The 18669-nt window shown below is 34.8% G+C and overlaps 1 protein-coding gene and 1 non-coding gene across 2 annotated transcripts; one reads left to right on the top strand and one right to left on the bottom strand.

The window, feature by feature from the left end:
- Positions 1-264: 264 nt before the first annotated feature.
- On the bottom strand, positions 265-807 carry LOC133832410 (uncharacterized mitochondrial protein AtMg00860-like). The gene has a single exon (XM_062262757.1). It carries the CDS (start codon positions 805-807, stop codon positions 265-267), a length of 543 nt encoding a protein of 180 aa, XP_062118741.1.
- A 17024-nt stretch (positions 808-17831) lies between these two features.
- LOC133833323 (small nucleolar RNA snR35) lies at positions 17832-18027 on the top strand. The gene has a single exon (XR_009892711.1). It is a non-coding gene; the product is annotated as a small nucleolar RNA snR35 (small nucleolar RNA).
- The last annotated feature ends 642 nt before the right edge of the window (positions 18028-18669 follow it).

Genomic DNA, 18669 nt, shown 5'->3' with positions numbered 1-18669 from the left:
GGCCTTACCGGGGTGATACATTATCTCCCTGGCATAATCTTTGATTAACTCTAACCACCTTCTTTGCCTCATGTTCAATTTCCTCTGCGTGAAGAAATACTTTAGGTACTTGTGATCGGTATAGATTTCACATTTCACCCCATAGAGGTAATGACACCATATCTATAATGCAAACACCACTGCAAATAACTCTAGGTCGTGCGTTGGATATCTCTATTCATAATCTTTCAATTACCTCGAAGGATAGCCAATTACTTTACCAGACTACATTAATACATAACCTAATCCTTGCTTTGATGCATCACAAGAGACCACAAACTGTCCTTCATCCGATGGTAAGTTGAGTACTGGTGCCAATATGAGTCGACTCTTCAGTTCCTGGAAGCTTTGCTCACACTTGTCTGGTGGAATGATTTTTTTTAGATTCTTTCTTGTGAGTTCCGTCAACGGTCTAGTTATTTTTGAGAACCCTTCCACAAATCTCTTGTAATAACCTGGTGAACCTAGAATACTTCTAATCTCACAGGCATTCTTCGTTCTTGGCCACTCCTTCATTGCGGCGACCGTAATAGGATCAATCTTGATTCCTACATTAGTGACAATGTGTCCCAAAATTGCAACCTCAGACAACCAAAACTCACATTTCTTGTACTTCACATACAACTGATGTTCTCTTAATCGTTGCAAAGTCAAGTGTAGGTGCTCCTCATGTTCCTCCTGTGTCTTATAATACACCAGTATATCATCTTTGAACATGATGAAAAAATAATATAGATACTCCTTGAAAACTCGATTCATGAGGTCCATAAACGATGTTGGGGCATTTGTGAGTCCAAACAACCTTACTAAAGACTCGTAATGCCCATATCTGGTTCTGAACACTGCCTTCAGTATGTCTACATTCTTGATTTTAACTTGATGGTATCCTAATCGAAGATCGATTTTAGAAAATACCTTTGTCCCTTGAAGTTGGTCAAATAGATCATCAATCCGCGGCAATGGATACTTGTTCTTTATCGTCACCTTATTTAACTCTCAGTGCGCCCCAAGGAGAGTAACTTGGTCTGTTAAACCCTAGCTTGAGTAATTCTTCCAACTGTGTCTTGAGCACTTTCAATTCTGCTGGTGCCATTCTTTATGGTGCTCGATATACTAGTGTTTTCCCTGGCATAAGGTCTATCACGAACTCAATCTCCTTATGCGGTGGTCACTCTAGCAACTCTTCTAGGAAGACATCGAGAAATTCAACAACTACTCTTGTTTCTTCAAACCTCCTATCTGCTTCTTTAGTGTCATCGACCATGTTCACTAGGTACCTTAGAAACCCATGTTACAACACCTCTCAAGTCATCATTGTTGAAATAATAAAAGTTTGGGGTTTCTTTCTGATCAAACTTTTATGCGTATTCAGTAACAGTGAGACTCCCTGCATCCAGTTTGGTGAATTCATCCATATTTATAGCTAGGATGACAGAGTTATAATACTTGTCGTTTGAAAACTTATCTGAACTCGTCCCAGTCCATAGTATTCACATCCTATGAATGTTGCATCACTTCCGACCATGTGCAAGCATCATTCCTTAGCTTATATAGGACGTAGAAACCACTCATTATTTCCCTGAACTCTCATCATGTTCAGGATGTTCTCCCTGTGGCTGACCCACTATTCTTCCTCGATCAGATCAGTGCTTCCCTCAAAAACACAGTGGATGTTGTTTCCAGAATTTTTCAAATAGTGGCTCCTATCTATCCTCTGCAGTAGGTTATACCACTAAAGCTAGTGATAGTCTTTTCTTTTCTTGGCCCCATTGGTCTTGTTAGCACTAGCGGCACTACTTGGCGCCTCATTTGCTTCATTTCGCCTTCGGATGGTCTCTTCCATTCATAGTAAAATGCTCCTGCCATCCCCATGGTTCTAGTGGTAAATTGTTGTTTCCCCCTCAACCTCAACCATGACTTGCTCTGATAGACCTTCTAGGAGGGATTTTCTAACTCCTAAACTACTCATACTAATTAAGCACAAAGAAAGAATGCTTTGACCTTAAATAATGAAACTAAGCATTCCAACAATAAACTTGATAAACCGAAGGAAAAATTTATTCGTGAATTTTCCAAATATTCAAAATCATCTTCGAATTAACCTTATCAAGTTTCTAGCTAGAGGCTCACACTTAGCTATCAATCAAGCTTCTCAACCTAGTACTACTATGTGCCTAAACTTAAAAGACAAAATTCACATAAGTGAGAATTTAACACTTACAGTACAATGAGTTGAGCTCGTCTCTTGGCGAAGAACTTTACATGTTAGGGCATACCACAGACTCTTTAGGACTGTATTTCTCTGATACCATATTGTAACGCCCCAATTTTCCAAGACGTTACTTAGGAAGTCTGTTTAAAATAATAAACAAATAAATACTTTAAGACACTAAAAGAAAATATTTATTTAAAATTTAAACAGACAATGAGATCTCATTATTTTTTTTAAAAAAAAATTGGATGCTAGGTTTAATAACAACAACATATAGAAAATAACTGTTCAAGTCTGAAAATTTAAAACATGACATTCATTTCTAAAAAAACAATATAAAATAACTAGAGCCTAACCTCTAACATGTCTTGTCCATGCCTTGAGCCAGCATCACTCACTACTTTTCTTTGCCTTTACCTGCACATAGAGTATTCGTGAGCTAACGCCCAGTAAGAAGAGCTATGTAGGACATAACTCCCCAAACGAGAAAACATAAACTTTCAACTAAACATAAATAAACATCATAAGCATACTAATCATCATGCAATATATAAGCACCATATCACACTAACATAATGTGTGTTACACTCTCACACATAAATACTAACAAGTCATGTTGATCAGACATGAAATGTAATTTTCCTTGCCTGCGTTGTACTCACACTCGGCATTGCCACGGTGGCACCTAGTCTAACCTGCACTGTACTCACACTCAGTAGTTCCGTGGTGGCATCCTATTATCCCGAGTTATACACACCCAAGATAACTCCTGCAAGTGATATTCTCACACAAGCAGCTAGAATCTAGTAGCACACCTACTCTATCATCTAAGCATGTCTACTAACTAAAATCCCTAGCACTATCCTCATGCTAGTCAATCTAATGCAACAATTCATGTCACAAATAGAATTACATAACTAACAAATAAGAAAACAAGGTTGTACGCATAACGTACACCCTGTGCGCAAATGTCCACTCTTCTTACCTTAAGCAGTGCATTGTCCGCTGACGTGTCCTGAACCACTTGCTGTGTTACATCGATGACCATTGGCTCCTAGATGTCCAATTACACAGCGACAATTCAGGGAAAATAAAAATAGGCGTTAGGGTTTTATTTCGAAATCCTAATTATCGAAATAATTTAACTATGCAAATTTAACATGCATGACGCGTAAATTAAAATCTTTTTCCACAAAGGTTCAAACCATCATGTCACATTCACAAACAATGATGTTTCTAACATAAAACATTAATTGATATAAATACTTTTTACATAATAAAATTACCAAAATGCCCTTAATATCATAATTACATAAAAGACTCAATAATTTTCTAAAAATTATCATATGACAACAAAATTTAATAAACAACTTTTCAAAAACCCTAAATAATCAGCAAAGGCTCATATAAGACAAGAAAAATAATTTTTAACATTTATAAATTATTTTTCCTCAATTTCTCAAATAAAACCCAAATAATAAAAAATAAATATACAACCAGCCAAAAAATCAAACTAACATACAGAACTGTTCAAGAATCCAAAATAAACTTATAAAAATTATTTTAGAATTTTCTGGGCAAAATAACAAATTTTTTTAATTTATTTAATAGAAAAACTAATTATTTCAGGGAAAAATCATAAATGATTAAAAATAGAATCTAACTATACAAAACGGTTTCTACACCTTACAGTAATATACCAAAATTATCTAGGGTTCAGAAAAGTAGTATTAATATATTTCATATTTAAAATATATAATAAGTCAAATAAATCATGGAAATTATATAAATTATAAAAATTGCAAATAAAATTACAAAGAGCCTTAAAATCTCATTTTAAACATATAAAAAAATTGTCAGAATTTTTAGACTATATTAAATAATTTTTCCACTTTTATTTCCTTAAATCACATATTTAAAAGAAAATAATTGAAGAAAATTATCAAATACTATCAAAACTTAAATATAAATATACAAAGCCATTATAAATCATACAGATATCATTCAAATATATACTCATATTTTTCTGAACAATAAAAATATTTTTCATAATTAATCTATATTTAAACTTCAATAAATCATAATAATTCAAAGAAAAATCAGAAAAATATCAAACCAGTTGGAAAATGCTCTAAAATTACTGTACTAATTTTTAATATTGAAAAAAAAACACCTCCAGAAATACCCAGATCGGGCTCACTGGAGCCTCGCTGGAATCTTCTTCTTCTCCGTCGCCGGCAAGATTCTAACTCCTCCTTCAGCTAGTTTTTGACACTCCAAACCGGTTGGAATTTGTTCCCAAAGATCTCAGCACCTCAAATAACCGTTGAAGCTCAAGAAAACCAACCCATGATGGCCGAATCATGCTTGTCTTCCCCGTTGCCAGTGTACCGCCAAAAAAGGTGGTCAAAATACAAAATTTTATTTTAGAGCTTTTTGATCCATTTCTTCACTTCCAAAACACTTCTTAGGGTACCTCTAAGCTTTCTAAACACTTCAAACAAACCCGTATCCTCTCATGTTCCCTTAGATCCGAAATTATTCAAGAACACTCACTTTAATGGTGAAAATTTGTGATTTTTGAAAACGACATTTCTAGCCTCTTTTGTCACGTCAAAAACGTTCCTTAGATCATAGGAAAGATATTTCAAACACTCAAAACCACCCAGAAAATTCCTAGAGCTCTCAAACTCGAAATCTCCCTTTCTCCCTCTAGAAAATTCAAGAGCGTCTCTTTTCTTCCACTAGTGCGACTCTCCCTCTCTTCCCGCAATTTTGAACTGTTGAGAGACCTTCTAAATCATGCTTAAACAAAAATAAATGAATGCTTAACCTCATAATTGTTGTTGACTTATTTTAAGCCTATAGTTAAGGAATTTCTTGTATTTTTTTTTAAATTAAATAAAAGAAATGGTGATCTTATTATAACTGATTTAAATTTCAAATTTAATCAGTTAATTGCATTTGAAATCATATTCTAATGTCATTTAAATGCCCCTCAACTATATTAAAACATAGGGACATTATGTTCATTTCATAATTACATGCAGTTATCATTATTTAATTTATTTAAATAATAATGAAATAAACCATATAATAAAATGAAATAAATTGATATCATGTTATTAATATTATTATCCTCATACTAATAATAACATTCACAACATAAATAAATAATTAAATTAACCCACGTAATAAATTATTTATTAGTCAGGCATTATGCAGATGCCGAGATTTAAATCTCATTCCAGATTCTCAAACATAAGAAATCGAGAATCTTTGTTATCATTGGAATCCATACATATCTAAACCTATAAATATGTAAAATGACAAAATACTTTCAGTGGAAAAATTACAAAATTACCCATTCGAGAAAATGGATATTACATTATTTTTGCTACTCCTCATAATTCGACAAAAATAAGAATTTATCTATGATGATCCTTTCTTTGAGTCCGAGTCTGAGTCTAAATCATTTATTGCTCCTATTGTTCCTTTTCCTCTTCATTACTCTCGTAGACCTTATGTTGAAAGATCTCAAGAATAGATACTGGTACTTCGCAACATGAAATTGCTCATACCCCCTCCTTCTGCAACTATTCCAGATCCTCCTGAGATTGTGGACCCTCCTCACTATCCTCAGTGAAATCGTAAGTCTACTCACCTACCAAATTTTGTTTACTCTTCTTATTCTACTTTTTTTTTTTTACCTCGTTATTGATCTATTCATTGTCTTTCTGAGTCTTTGGCAGCGTGCTATGAATGAGGAACTCTCTATTTTGCAAAAGACTCTTGGGATTTGGTACCTTTACCTTCTGGTAAACATGCTATTGGTTATCGTTGGGTATATAAAATCAAGACCAAGTTTGATGTGTCTGTTGAACGTTATAAATCTCGACTAGTGGCCAAGGGATTTTCGCAACATTGTGGTATGGACTTTGAGGAAACTATTGCTCCTGTTGCAAAAATGACTATTGTTCGTAATCTTATAGTAGTTGAATCTGTTCGCTAGTTGACTATATCTCAGATGGATGTTAAGAATGTCTTTCTGAATGGTGACTTACATGAGGAGGTCTATATAGTTCCTCCTTCTGGTGTTCCTCATAATCATGAAGAAGTTTGCAAGTTGAAAAAAGCCTTATATGGTCTAAAATAGGCTCCCCTAAGATTGTTTCAGAAGTTCTCTACTACTATTTTATCTCTTATATTTCTCTCAAGTGATCATGATTCAGCTTTATTTGTCAAGTGCACATCTACAGGTCGTATTCTGCTTTCCTTGTATGTTGATGATATGATTATTACAGGAGATGATTTTAAGGGAATTTAAGTGTTAAAGTCAGAATTAGCTTCTCAGTTTAAGATGAAGGATTTGGGTTCTCTGTGGTATTTTTTGGGTATTGCAGTTGCCTTTTCTCCAAAAGGATATCTTCTTTCTCAGTCAAAGTACAATACTAAAATTATTGAGCATGCTCGCCTTACTAATTCTAGAATTGTTGATAGTGTCAGGAAACTTATACATGATCTTTATTTATTTTCATGTAGATATAATATTAAACAAATTAATATGAAATAACCTAGAACATATTTCTAAAATTGAATTAAAAAAGAAATAATGATAAGAATACTTATATTATACCCAGCGGAATGAATGAGTCATTCCTTCAGTTTCTCTAACACTTGTATCCTTTCTGTCGCAGGGTATTACCAAGAAAGTGAACCGATCTTCAATTTTCTTCACAATCTTCCAATGTATCCTTCGAATCACCTAGACTAGAGTAGCAAATTATCAACACATGAGATAGATACGGAGAGAAGAAGAGAGAAGAACAATAAGGCTTAGAAAATGACTTATGTTTCGAGAAATCTAAAACCTATCAGAAAACTAGTGTCTGTCATCTGATTTCAACTCTCAATTAACATTCCTTTTATAGACTCAATTATGTCATTTATTTAATTAAAAAATCAATGAAATAATATCCAATTAACAACCCTAGGTTAAAATTATCATGGGCTTTAGGCCCGTGAAATTTCTCATTTGATTATAAGCCAATTGGACTTAAAATCAATGCATGTATTATTTTCTATTGATTTTATTAATTAAATAATTATTTAAATCAATTATAAAAATAATTATTTATATTTTGAACCTTGATTTAAACTTATTTATTAATTTAGACACCAATTTATCTTAATTAATAAATCAACCCTAATTTCTCTTTTCTTCTCAAAATTACATAACTCTATGAAACTATCCAAAATTGACTTGGTCAACTTTGATAATTCTAATAGATAATTAAATAAATTAATTAAGACTATCTAGATGATTTTATCCAAGGTACAATGGGGACCATGGGCTTATGAAATCAAGCTCCAATAAGTTATCATAAATCTAACAAATAAATTTACTAACTTATTAATTCCTCGTGACTCTACTAAAGACTCGGAATTGCACTCTTGAATTCATAGAACGATCTATAGCAAATATAGATATGCTATTAATTATCCATTGTTACAACCATAATTGTCACTCAATCCTATATAGACGTTCTACAATGAGATGGGACTAAAATACCGTTTTACCCCTCATTGTATTTTATCCTTAAAACACTTAGTTCCTTGTAATTGATATTTCAGTAAACTAATTTATTTACTGAAGATCTCTGTCATTTAACACCTTGAACCAAACTAAAAAGAAATCATCGTTTCACTTCTTCATCAGAAGCTATAGATGTTCATATCTATGATTAACACTCCCACTCAATTATACTATCGAGTTCCCAAGACGTAAGTATGGGCTAGTCCGTAGGGTAAGCTGGTAACGAACAAGTCAAAGAACTCAAATAATACAATTAGTTAGAATACTAACCACTCATAATTGACATTGAATTGACATATGGTCAACTATATGATATAACTAGAATAGATAGTAATAGTATGTTTACTTATCCTATCAACTGTCAATATCGGTTCAGCCCGATGTAACAAATACGTCCGATCTTATATACTTTGGTAATGTTCTAGGAAGAACATAACACTGTAATGTGTAAGTAGAACATATCGTAGATTGGCAAGTCAGTGTAAATCATGTGCACTGACCAATCTTAGGACTAACTTATTTTTGAACATATAATCATATTTATATTCCACTGTGATTACGTCACTATAAATACGATTAGCTACATGCTCGGGATTTAATAGAAGTTTATATTAAACAAATAATCATGAAAATAAAGCATGTGAGCAAAGTGATTGACCAAGTCAAAAAATGATTTCTATTCTTTTATAGATAATAAATGAGATTACAATGAAATTGAGTTTTAATTAGGGCATAAAACCCCAAAAAAGTCCCACTTGCACTAATTGAAACTAATACCTTAATTCTACTAATCCCATTTCCTTGATATGCTTTCAAATGTAGCTTCTGGTAGTGTCTTTGTAAGCGGATCTGGAAGATTGTCTTCAGTTGCAATCTTCATAACCTTCACATCTCCCATGGCCACATATTCTCGAATAATGTGATACTTCCTTTCTATATGCTTACTCCTCTTGTGATTATGAGGTTCTTTCGAGTTGGCTATTGCTCTTGTATTGTCACAAAACAACACAAGCGGTTTATCCATTTACGGAATAACACCAAGATCCAAATAGAACTTCTTTAGCCAGACTATTTCCTTATCTACTTCTGACGCGACTATGTACTTAGCCTCCATGGTGGAATCTGAGATTGCAGACTGGTTTATGCTTCTCCATATCACAGCTCTACCCTTAAGAGTAAACACCATTCCAGAAGTAGACTTCTTGTCATTGACATCAGTCTGAAAATCTAAATCGGTGTATCCTATAGGGTTCAAAACACCACCCTTGTAGACTAACATATAATCCCCAGCCTACCTTAAATACTTCAGGATATGCTTAATTGCTATCCAATGTTTCTGTCCTGGATTTGAGTGATACCTGCTCACTACTCCCACTGCATAGCAGATATCTGGTCTAGTACACAACATGGCATACATCAGACATCCAACTGCAGATGCATAAGGAACTTTTCTCATTGCATCTTCCTCTTCAGGAGTTTGGGGAGACTGCTTCTTTGAAAGATGAATTCCATGGCAGGACGATAAACGTACTTTCGTGGAATTTTCCATTGAGAAACATTTAAGCACTTTGTTTATGTAAGCTACTTGAGATAGAACTAACAGTCTGTTCTTTCTATCCCTAATGATCTGGATACCCGAAACATAACTTGCTTCACCAAAATCCTTCCTCTGGAATTGAGTGCTCAGCCAATTCTTCACATCTGACAATTTCTAAACATTATTTCCAAGGAGTAAGATACCATCTACATAAAGAACCAGAAATACCACTATTTGATTTGCCTTTAGTTGGTAAACACAAGGCTCATCAATATTTTGTTCAAAGCCATAGGTTTTGATTATTTCATCAAACCTAAGGTTCCAGGAATGAGAAGCTTGCTTAAGTCCATAAATAGACATATTCAACTTGCAAACTTTTCTTTCTTGTCCAGCTACTTTAAATCCTTATGGTTGATCCATATAAATGACTTCGGCAAGCTTTCCATTAAGAAAAATTGTCCTGATGTCCATTTTCCAGATCTCATAGTTGAGAGCAGCTGCTATGGATAGGAGGATGGGAATGGACTTGAGCATGGCTACCAGACTAAAAGTTTCCTCATAGTCCATGCCTTCTCTTTGGGCATAACCCTTTTCCAATAATCAAGCTTTATAAGTTTCGATATTTCCATCAACACCTCATTTCTTCTCGTAGATCCACTTGCACCCAATGGCCCTAAAGTCACTAGGTGCTTCCACAAGATCCTAGACGAAATTTGAGTACATGGACTCCATTTCCTGTTTCATGGCTTCGAGCCATAGTTCCTTTTCAGGGCTATCCATTTCCTGTTTGAAATACAATGGATCATCATCACTAGTGTCACCAACAACCATATTAATTTCTGTAACGCCCTGGATAGCCAAGACCGTTACACTGCGTGTTTATAAAGTGCTAGACTTGCTAATCAAGTCGTTTAATTAAAAACGTGCTATTGAGACTATAATGGAACTAGGGTTAAATGTGCTTTGGTCACAAAAGTCACATTTTTCATTAAGAGACGTTTCCTGACTACACGGGATCCCAAAAATATTAAGTTTAAAGACCATTTGCAAAAGTCATAAGGTTTAAATACAATATCAAGCCATATTAAGGCAAAACAGACAGTTAGGCAATCCCTGTCCTGATCCACTCCTCGACCATGGCGATTGAACAGCTGGCTATGTACATTCAACCCCGCAGCTCTCCATCTCAGGATTGGTCTAGCTTGCCTTTGCCTTTACCTGCACCACGTAGCACCCGTGAGCCAAGGCCCAGGAAGAAAACACAATAACAGAGCATAAGCAAACAACAAACAAATTAATATCTCATATTGCATCACATATTCTCAACCATATAAGCATTCAGTATAATCAAGTATTCCACATAATAAACATATCAACTCATATCATATATCAGTTCACAAATGATAACTAGGGCTAGCACCCTCAGGCCGCTCCCTCCATTATCCCACTGACTCTGGCCCGCTTAAACTGAGCTCAGTGAATATTATGCTGTCCTCGGCTACCAGTAGCTAAGCCGCACCCTGTGCGCAAATATTGTGTATGGCACCCTTAAGCCGCTATCACATGTCCCATGGAATAATACCATCATTGACATAATACAAATATTGGGAGCACTTAGTCCCATTACAAACATATAACCAGGTGCAGTTTTCTTACCTTTCGATTTGCTAGCTTTGATCACTTGACTCCTTGAGCACGATCCCTCTCGAGCCCTAGCGCTCACCTAAACACAACCATAGGTCAAAGTCATCACCAAACCTCAAGTCCAAAACCTAGCCTCGGGACCAATCCTGAGCCCCCAGAATGTTCTAGTTTCACCAAACAAGGTGGTGGAACCAAACCCCAAACCCTTGGTCAAAAACCCTTGAAAACAACCCTAAAATCCCTTTATGAAAATAGGGCAGCACTACAACGCTCTTAGGAGGGCGCTACAGCGTTACAAACAGAAGAAAAATCCCCCAGGAAGCTTGGCCTAGCGCTACCGCACCCAAAGGCTAGCGCTGTAGCGCTAGTCACAGACAGTCAATCTTCAATTTTTCCCTCCTGCGATTTCCTCGAACCAAACTCAACCAAAACTTCTCCAAACCTTCACCAAACTCAAAAACAACCGTATTAACACACTCCACTCATCCCAAGCACCCCAAATACCCAAAATGCAAGCACATGCATCCCTAATCCCAAAATCCACCATAGCTGACCCTAAACTCAAAACTCCGCATAAACCAGTCAAAACATCAAAGTTAAAGCTCAGAACTTCATACCTTTAATGGGAATTCAATTTCAAGACAACCTATACACCTCCTTAGCTTGCTCTTCCTCACCCTTTGGCCTGAATTCCCTAAAGTTCCCATCAAACTCAGCTTATACACATAGTTCAGAAACCAAAACCAGTAACTGAAGAAACTACAAAGCCTTACCTCAAGTGTTAGGGTGTACTTGCTAAACCTCTGCCAATTCTCCAAGCCTAGCTTAGGATTCTTGATGCTCAGCCTAACTTAGCTCCTCCCTGAGCTTTGCCCCAAAAAGACTCAAGAAACTGATGAAGAAAGCATAAACCGACCTTAGGAAACTCTCTGTTTTCTCCCTCTCCTTTTTCTTCCTTTTCCTTCTTTTCTTTCTTTCCTCAGACTTCTATATTTTCCTACAAATTCCACTAACATAAAGCCTCAGTAATTCCCATCTTTAAATATCCAAATTACCTTAATGCCCTCCCTTTTATTTCTAACCCTTTAATCCACTTAAGGACATTCTAGTCATTTCACCCCAATTCCTGCTAACTCCTCGAGTGTCTCTAATATTTACCGCTTAATTCCTGATACCTAATTAATCACCAATAATATTCCTCGATGTCAAGATAGACTCCAATATACTCACTAAATTCTCATTTATACCCCTAGACTCACCCCGAGCCGGGTATAAATCCCCGCCATGACTTTTTCGCTACTTTGCTCACTAGGATCGTCTCGAGTCACAGATCACAGATATATCCACATAATAATGTGGTCTCGACAATTATCACATATATCAATACAGTTATGCCCATAATGGCCAAAATTACGATTACGCCCTTCTAACCTAATCAGGGCCTACATGCATACTAATACACATAGTCATGCATCTCGAATATTCAAATAGTCATATAACATGCTTTAAATCATAATCATGCATTCAACTCATTAAAGTCACACATAATTCCCATTATGCCCTCCAAGCACACTAATCAAGGCCCTTAAGCCTTATTAGCGAATTTGTGTTGTTAAAGTTTCACCATCCAAACCATAGCAAACTGGGTTCCTAGAAACCCTCCCACTACGACGAGGCTCCGTGACTGTTTGCTCAGGAACATTGGTACTCTCTTCATTTAAATAAACTTTCATCAGTTGGAAATGAAGAGTGGGAATTTCATCAATAACTCGTGTTGATGACGATGGAACATTGGTTGGAGTCAATTCTTTAACCATCTCCTCTAAAACTACTTTGCTGCATCGTTTGAAGTTTTGGACATAGTCATTTTCCAGAAAAGTAGCATTCGTAGAAGTAAGCACTTTATTTTCTGAATGAATATAGAAAAGCCCACCCAGAGTACCTTTAGGATAGCCAACAAACATGCAAACTTCAGTTCGCGGTTCTAGCTTTCCTTCCTTTTTCCTCAGGACGTGGGCGGGACACCCCAAGATTCTATAATGGCGTAAACTAGGTTCACGACCATTCCAGTGTTCGAAAGGTGTTTTGGGGATTGATTTAGATGGAAAGACATTGAGAATGTCATTCGTGGTTTCAATTGCATGACCCCAGAACAAAGTTGGTAGAGTTGAGTAACTAAGCATGCATCGAACCATTTCCAATAAAGTTCTGTTCTGGCCGCTACACCATTTTGTTGCAAAGTACCTGGGGCAGTAAGTTGTGATAAAATCCCAAGTTCAGTTAAATGATCTTGGAACTGCATATCCAAATATTCTCCACCCCTACCAGATCGCAAGATTTTTAACGTTTTACATAATTGGTTATGAGGCATAGCCAAGAATTCCTGAAACTTTGAAAATGTTATGATTTCCTATGCATTAGGTAAAGACATGAGTATCTAGAGTAATCATCAATGAAAGTGACGAAATACTCAAAACCACCCCTGGCTTGTACATTCAAAGGTCCACAAACATCTGAATGCACAAGTCCATGTGGCTCTTTGGCCCTATCACCCTTTGCAGAGAATGGATACTTGGTCAGTTTGCCTTCTAGACAAGATTCACAGACAGGTAATTCATCTAAGGAGAGTTCCCTCAAAGGCCCATCCATTGTAAGTCTTTGAATCCTATCATAGCCAATGTAACCTAGTTTCAAGAGCCATAAATACGTCATATTATCGTTATCGTTCTTTTCAAATTTATTGGTCCTAGGTTTGGATACTTTGAATAAATCACTGTTAAGAGCGAGGGGTTCGTTAGGTCGTAGAATATAAAGCTTGTTTTCCAAACATGCAATACACAATTGTGATCCATTGAAAGAGATAGATATATTAGAACTTGTGAAAGTCATAACAAATCGTTATAATTGCAACATGGAAACTGAAATTAAATTTCTACTAAAATCTAGAATAAAAAATACTTCTTTTAAAATTAAGTATTTATTTTTGAACTTCAGACGAGATCTTCCTCTAGCATGGACTACAACGAATGCTCTGTTCCCAAATCTAAGCTTTAAGTCGCCTTCGTCCACTTCCTCCCACGATTCAAGAAGCTGTAAAGAGTTGCAAACATGGTTGGTAGATCCAGAATCAATAATCCAAATGGATTTATCATTTTCTAAAACACATGTTTCTAAGATAAATGAACTATAATCATTACCTTTTTTTTTGTTGCTAGAAACTTGGGGCAATCCTGTTTCCAATGCCCCTTCTCTGTGCAGTGAAAACACTTACCTTTACCTTTCTTGTTTTTCTTGGTCTTCCCCTTAGGCATCTGTGCATTCGTTTTTGCAACCTTTGCAGGCTTGGGGTTGTTGTTTTGTCCACCTTTCCTTTTGTTTCCAGCTTTCGAAGACGAAGCTGGGTTAGTTTCAGCCTTAGCTAGATCAGCAGCAACAACAATAGTCTTATTTTCTCCACCTTTACTAGGTCCACCCATGATAGGCTTAATAATCTGAAGCTCGTTCATGAGATGCGTCATACCATAGTTGAGTTGATCACGAATGTGCAGACACGGTGCCATCTGAGCATTCACGATGCCATCACATACGTGCGGAGACGGTGCTATCCAACATTTATAGCACCATCGCGAGCATTGACGGTGCCATCACGAACGTGCGGACACGGTGCTCGTTCTGGGGAGTCCTCAATCATGACGAACTCAGAGTTGTCACCAATCAACTCTATGTTGATATTCTGCTTCCAATTAAGGAAGTTTTCTCTAGTGAGTTTCTCCATTGAAAGTTGAGAAAGGATGGGAGTAGACACAACCGTACTTAAAACTACTGATTATCAATAAAATAGAAATCAATCACATTTGCTCAATAAAACTTCTATTCACACAAATTTCAAGAAATAACACAACTGTTGACCCTCGAATTGGCCATCGACACGAAGTCAAATATACGACAAAATATGGAACGACACTTGAAAATATAACCTAATGGAAATGGAAAAAAACACCAAGGAATTATAGTGGTTCGGCCCCAATGATTGGTACACAACAAGGAAAATGGGCTTTTACTTCGGTTTTTAAACTTGATTTACTTCGGTTTTCGCTAAAATTCGCAACCGCAGTAGTTCGGAACGAAGTAAAAACTAGTTAAAAACCGAAGTAGAATCTCCACTTTCTACTTCGGTTTTTACATAATAATCGAAGTAGAAAGTGAATATACACGACCATCCTTGGCACTTTCTACTTCAGTTCTTAGGTAAAACCGAAGTAAAATGGCTACTTTCAACTTCGGTTTTTACTAAGAACCGAAGTAGAAAGGGGACTTTCAACTTCGGTTTTTACCAAGAACCGAAGTAGAAAGGGGACATTCTACTTCGGTTCTTAGTAAAAACCGAAGTTGAAAGTCCCCTTTCTACTTCGGTTCTTAGTAAAAACCGAAGTAGAATGTGCCCGCCTTTTTATTTAATATATATTTCTGATTATTTTTAAATGGACGATTTCTATTTATATATATATATATATTTTGGCCTAATTCTTTTTCAACAATTTAATTATATGAATTTACAATTATATATATTTTTACAATTGAAATTGGTTAAGAATTTTTTTTGAATGAAAAAATGATAACTTTTATTAATTAAAAATGTTATACATGAGCATATAAAACACAAGTACTTAAGTAAGATAAATAGCCTTAACATTAATACATTTACAAAAAACTATACTTACAACTAAACGAACTTATAAACAAAATAGGCTTACTGATAAATGTATGTCATCAATTGACCTAACCATTCGTGTTGGATTGGCAAGAGGTCTGCAATCTCACAATATTGCGTCTTCCCACCAAACTATAAAATTAATAAATATAAATTAATTTTATAGATTATCGATACCAAAATAAGTTATAAAAAATGAACTTACTTTTTCTTTTAGGGTTTCTATTGCATTTGATGCCCGTACAATATATAAAATATTTTAGTTTAACTTAAGTCATCGATCTTTTATTTTTTAGCGGTAATAATCCCTAACATTCATGTTTAGTCCCTATTTTAACGCACGAATAACGGGTTTGAGAAAATATGCACAAATTACGTAAAGTTGGAGACTTTTGCCAAATATATATATATATATATAAGACTTAAATGCTACATTTGTAAAAGAACAGAGACTTTAGCCGTTAATTACCCGAAAAAATAAACATCATGTTTAATTCAGCAAGCATGCATTATCTAGGTTTAGCCTCTAATGTTAAAGCATATTAATGGATATATATTTATATATACAAGGTATTTCTTAAAATATAAAAGCATGTATTATTTATATATTTAATATCTAAACTAAAATATTATAGAATTAAATTAAATGCATCAAATAAAAAAATAATATCATACCCAAGTGCTCTAACACACCCTGGGTGCTCAAGTGTCCCTAAAGCTTGCGTTAATATGTCATTCCGACCCTTTGCAATGATTTCTCTACTACTAACTTTTTCTTTCAGCTCATTCTGTGGAACAAACCAGTGGTCACTTATATTAGTGACTTATAAGAACTTTATCATTCCTACATTACTTTAAAATACTTGCTTGAAACCACTTACAATTCTTGCTTCAATTTGTTTGTCCAAATATGTGACAAGAACCTTCTTCTTTTCTCGTGCTTTTCTCGTACTAGGTTCTAGTCTTATAAATTTTTTAAAAAATTCGGCAGAGTATCCTCTGTTTCTATAGCATACCGTAATTTCATAATTACCTATAAAACCAATTAAAACGAACACAATAATCAAGCATAGATGAATCCATCATTATTAGGTTCTAGTCTTATAAAATTTTTAAAAAATTCGGCAGAGTATCCTCTGTTTCTATAGCATACCACAATTTCAAAATTTCCTATAATAACAACACAAACAAACACAATAATGAAGCATAAATCAATCCATCCTTATATCACCACAGCACGCAAATTTCCCAGAGCCTACTTCACTAATTTTCAAACATAACTTTCACTAAATCTAATATGCATGATTACATTTGCCTCATCTTTATACATAAATCTTGTAGTAATATAAATAAAAAAAATAACTAACCTTCAATATTACTCTTCAATGCACCCGAAATGAACAACAAAGTTCACCACTCAATCAACGACCCTACTAAAACATTACATAATTAGTAAACTACATAATTAATTATCAAACCAAATAATAAAAAAAAATCCAAACTAGTTAATGAAACTAATGAACAACACTTTGATCGTCTTCAAGCTATTTATTTTTTTTCAAATATTTAAAAAACAAATTTATCTATTGTCACAATTTCTAAAATTCACTAATATACATATATATATTTATAATAAACCTAATTTTTATCACATTATTTAACCTAACAAAATAAACAAATAATTATAAAAGTTAACAAAATATTAATTATATTAATTATAAAATTCGGAATAATAAAAAAAACAAAAAAAAACATAGAAAAATAAAAAATTATCATCAAAACCATATTTTAGTAATCTATACCTGTTTTGAAGCTCAAAATCCCCTTGCAATGACAAAACTCCGGTCAAAATCCGGCAAGAAACACCAAGAAACAATGGAGAAAATACCCACGGCCAAATGCTTTTTTTTTCTCTAAAAAACAAAACAAAAACAGATTTTTGGACTATATTTCAGTTTATAGTGTAGAAAAGCAGCAAGAAATAAAGAAAAAACAAAAAAAAAAGGGTGTGGAGAATGAAAATGGGTCTTGGCTCACGGTTGTTAATGGAGGTTTTTGGGGTTTTTTTGCACAGAGGAGAGAGTAGGGCTTGAGGGAGATGACCGTTCGGGTGTTAAAAAAGGGTTATAAAACCCTTTAACTTCGGTTTTTACCTAAAAACTGAAGTTAAAGGTGCATAAGGAATAATGGTTGTGCACATTTCACTTCGGTTTTTAGGTAAAAACCGAAGTGGAAAGTGCACTTTCTACTTCGGTTTTTACCTAAAAACCGAAGTGAAATGTACATAAGGGCTGCGTTTGGGTTGGCCCTTTTTTTGCATTTTTATTATCTCTAAACATAAGTCATGGGCTTGTGCAACCAAACACGGCCCTCTTCACTATGAATTTTTCACTACGTTTTTTTAAAAAAGCGAAGTAGTATGTAATTTTTTTCAGGGCTCCATTTTCAAAAGCGAAGTAAAAGAGTTTGAATAGGTTTTTACTTCGTTTTTTTGTATGCTCACTATAAAAACCGAAGTAAAAGCCTATATTTCTAGTAGTGGTAACAACCTACGTCCACTTAGTGTATTGTTATTATTGAACTTCAAAGTCGTGATCAAAGAACTAGGGTTCTTTGAGTTTCACAAACCTTGAAAGGATTACAATAGAATATGAACAATCACTATAGCTCTTTCTCTCTCAATATTCAGCAAAAAAGCTAATGAATCAAAAGTCCCTTCCTTGAGCTATTTCATGCATATTTATAGGCTCAAGGAGGGTTACACATGCTAACGTGTCCTATCTTTCCTTAATAATCGCGTATCAAGGATAATTATGAAGAAATATTCAAAATGAAATTAATATTAGATTACAACTTAAGAAGGAAATAAATTAGGCTTCACGATCAGCCTGGTCGTATCAAAAATCAACACTGACGATGAGGTGTGCTTC

This window comes from Humulus lupulus, chromosome 4 (assembly GCF_963169125.1).
Source record: "Humulus lupulus chromosome 4, drHumLupu1.1, whole genome shotgun sequence".
In the NCBI taxonomy this organism is placed as follows: domain Eukaryota; kingdom Viridiplantae; phylum Streptophyta; class Magnoliopsida; order Rosales; family Cannabaceae; genus Humulus; species Humulus lupulus.
Note: the sequence above shows the minus strand (reverse complement) of the source record. Positions and strands in the feature narration are given on the sequence as shown.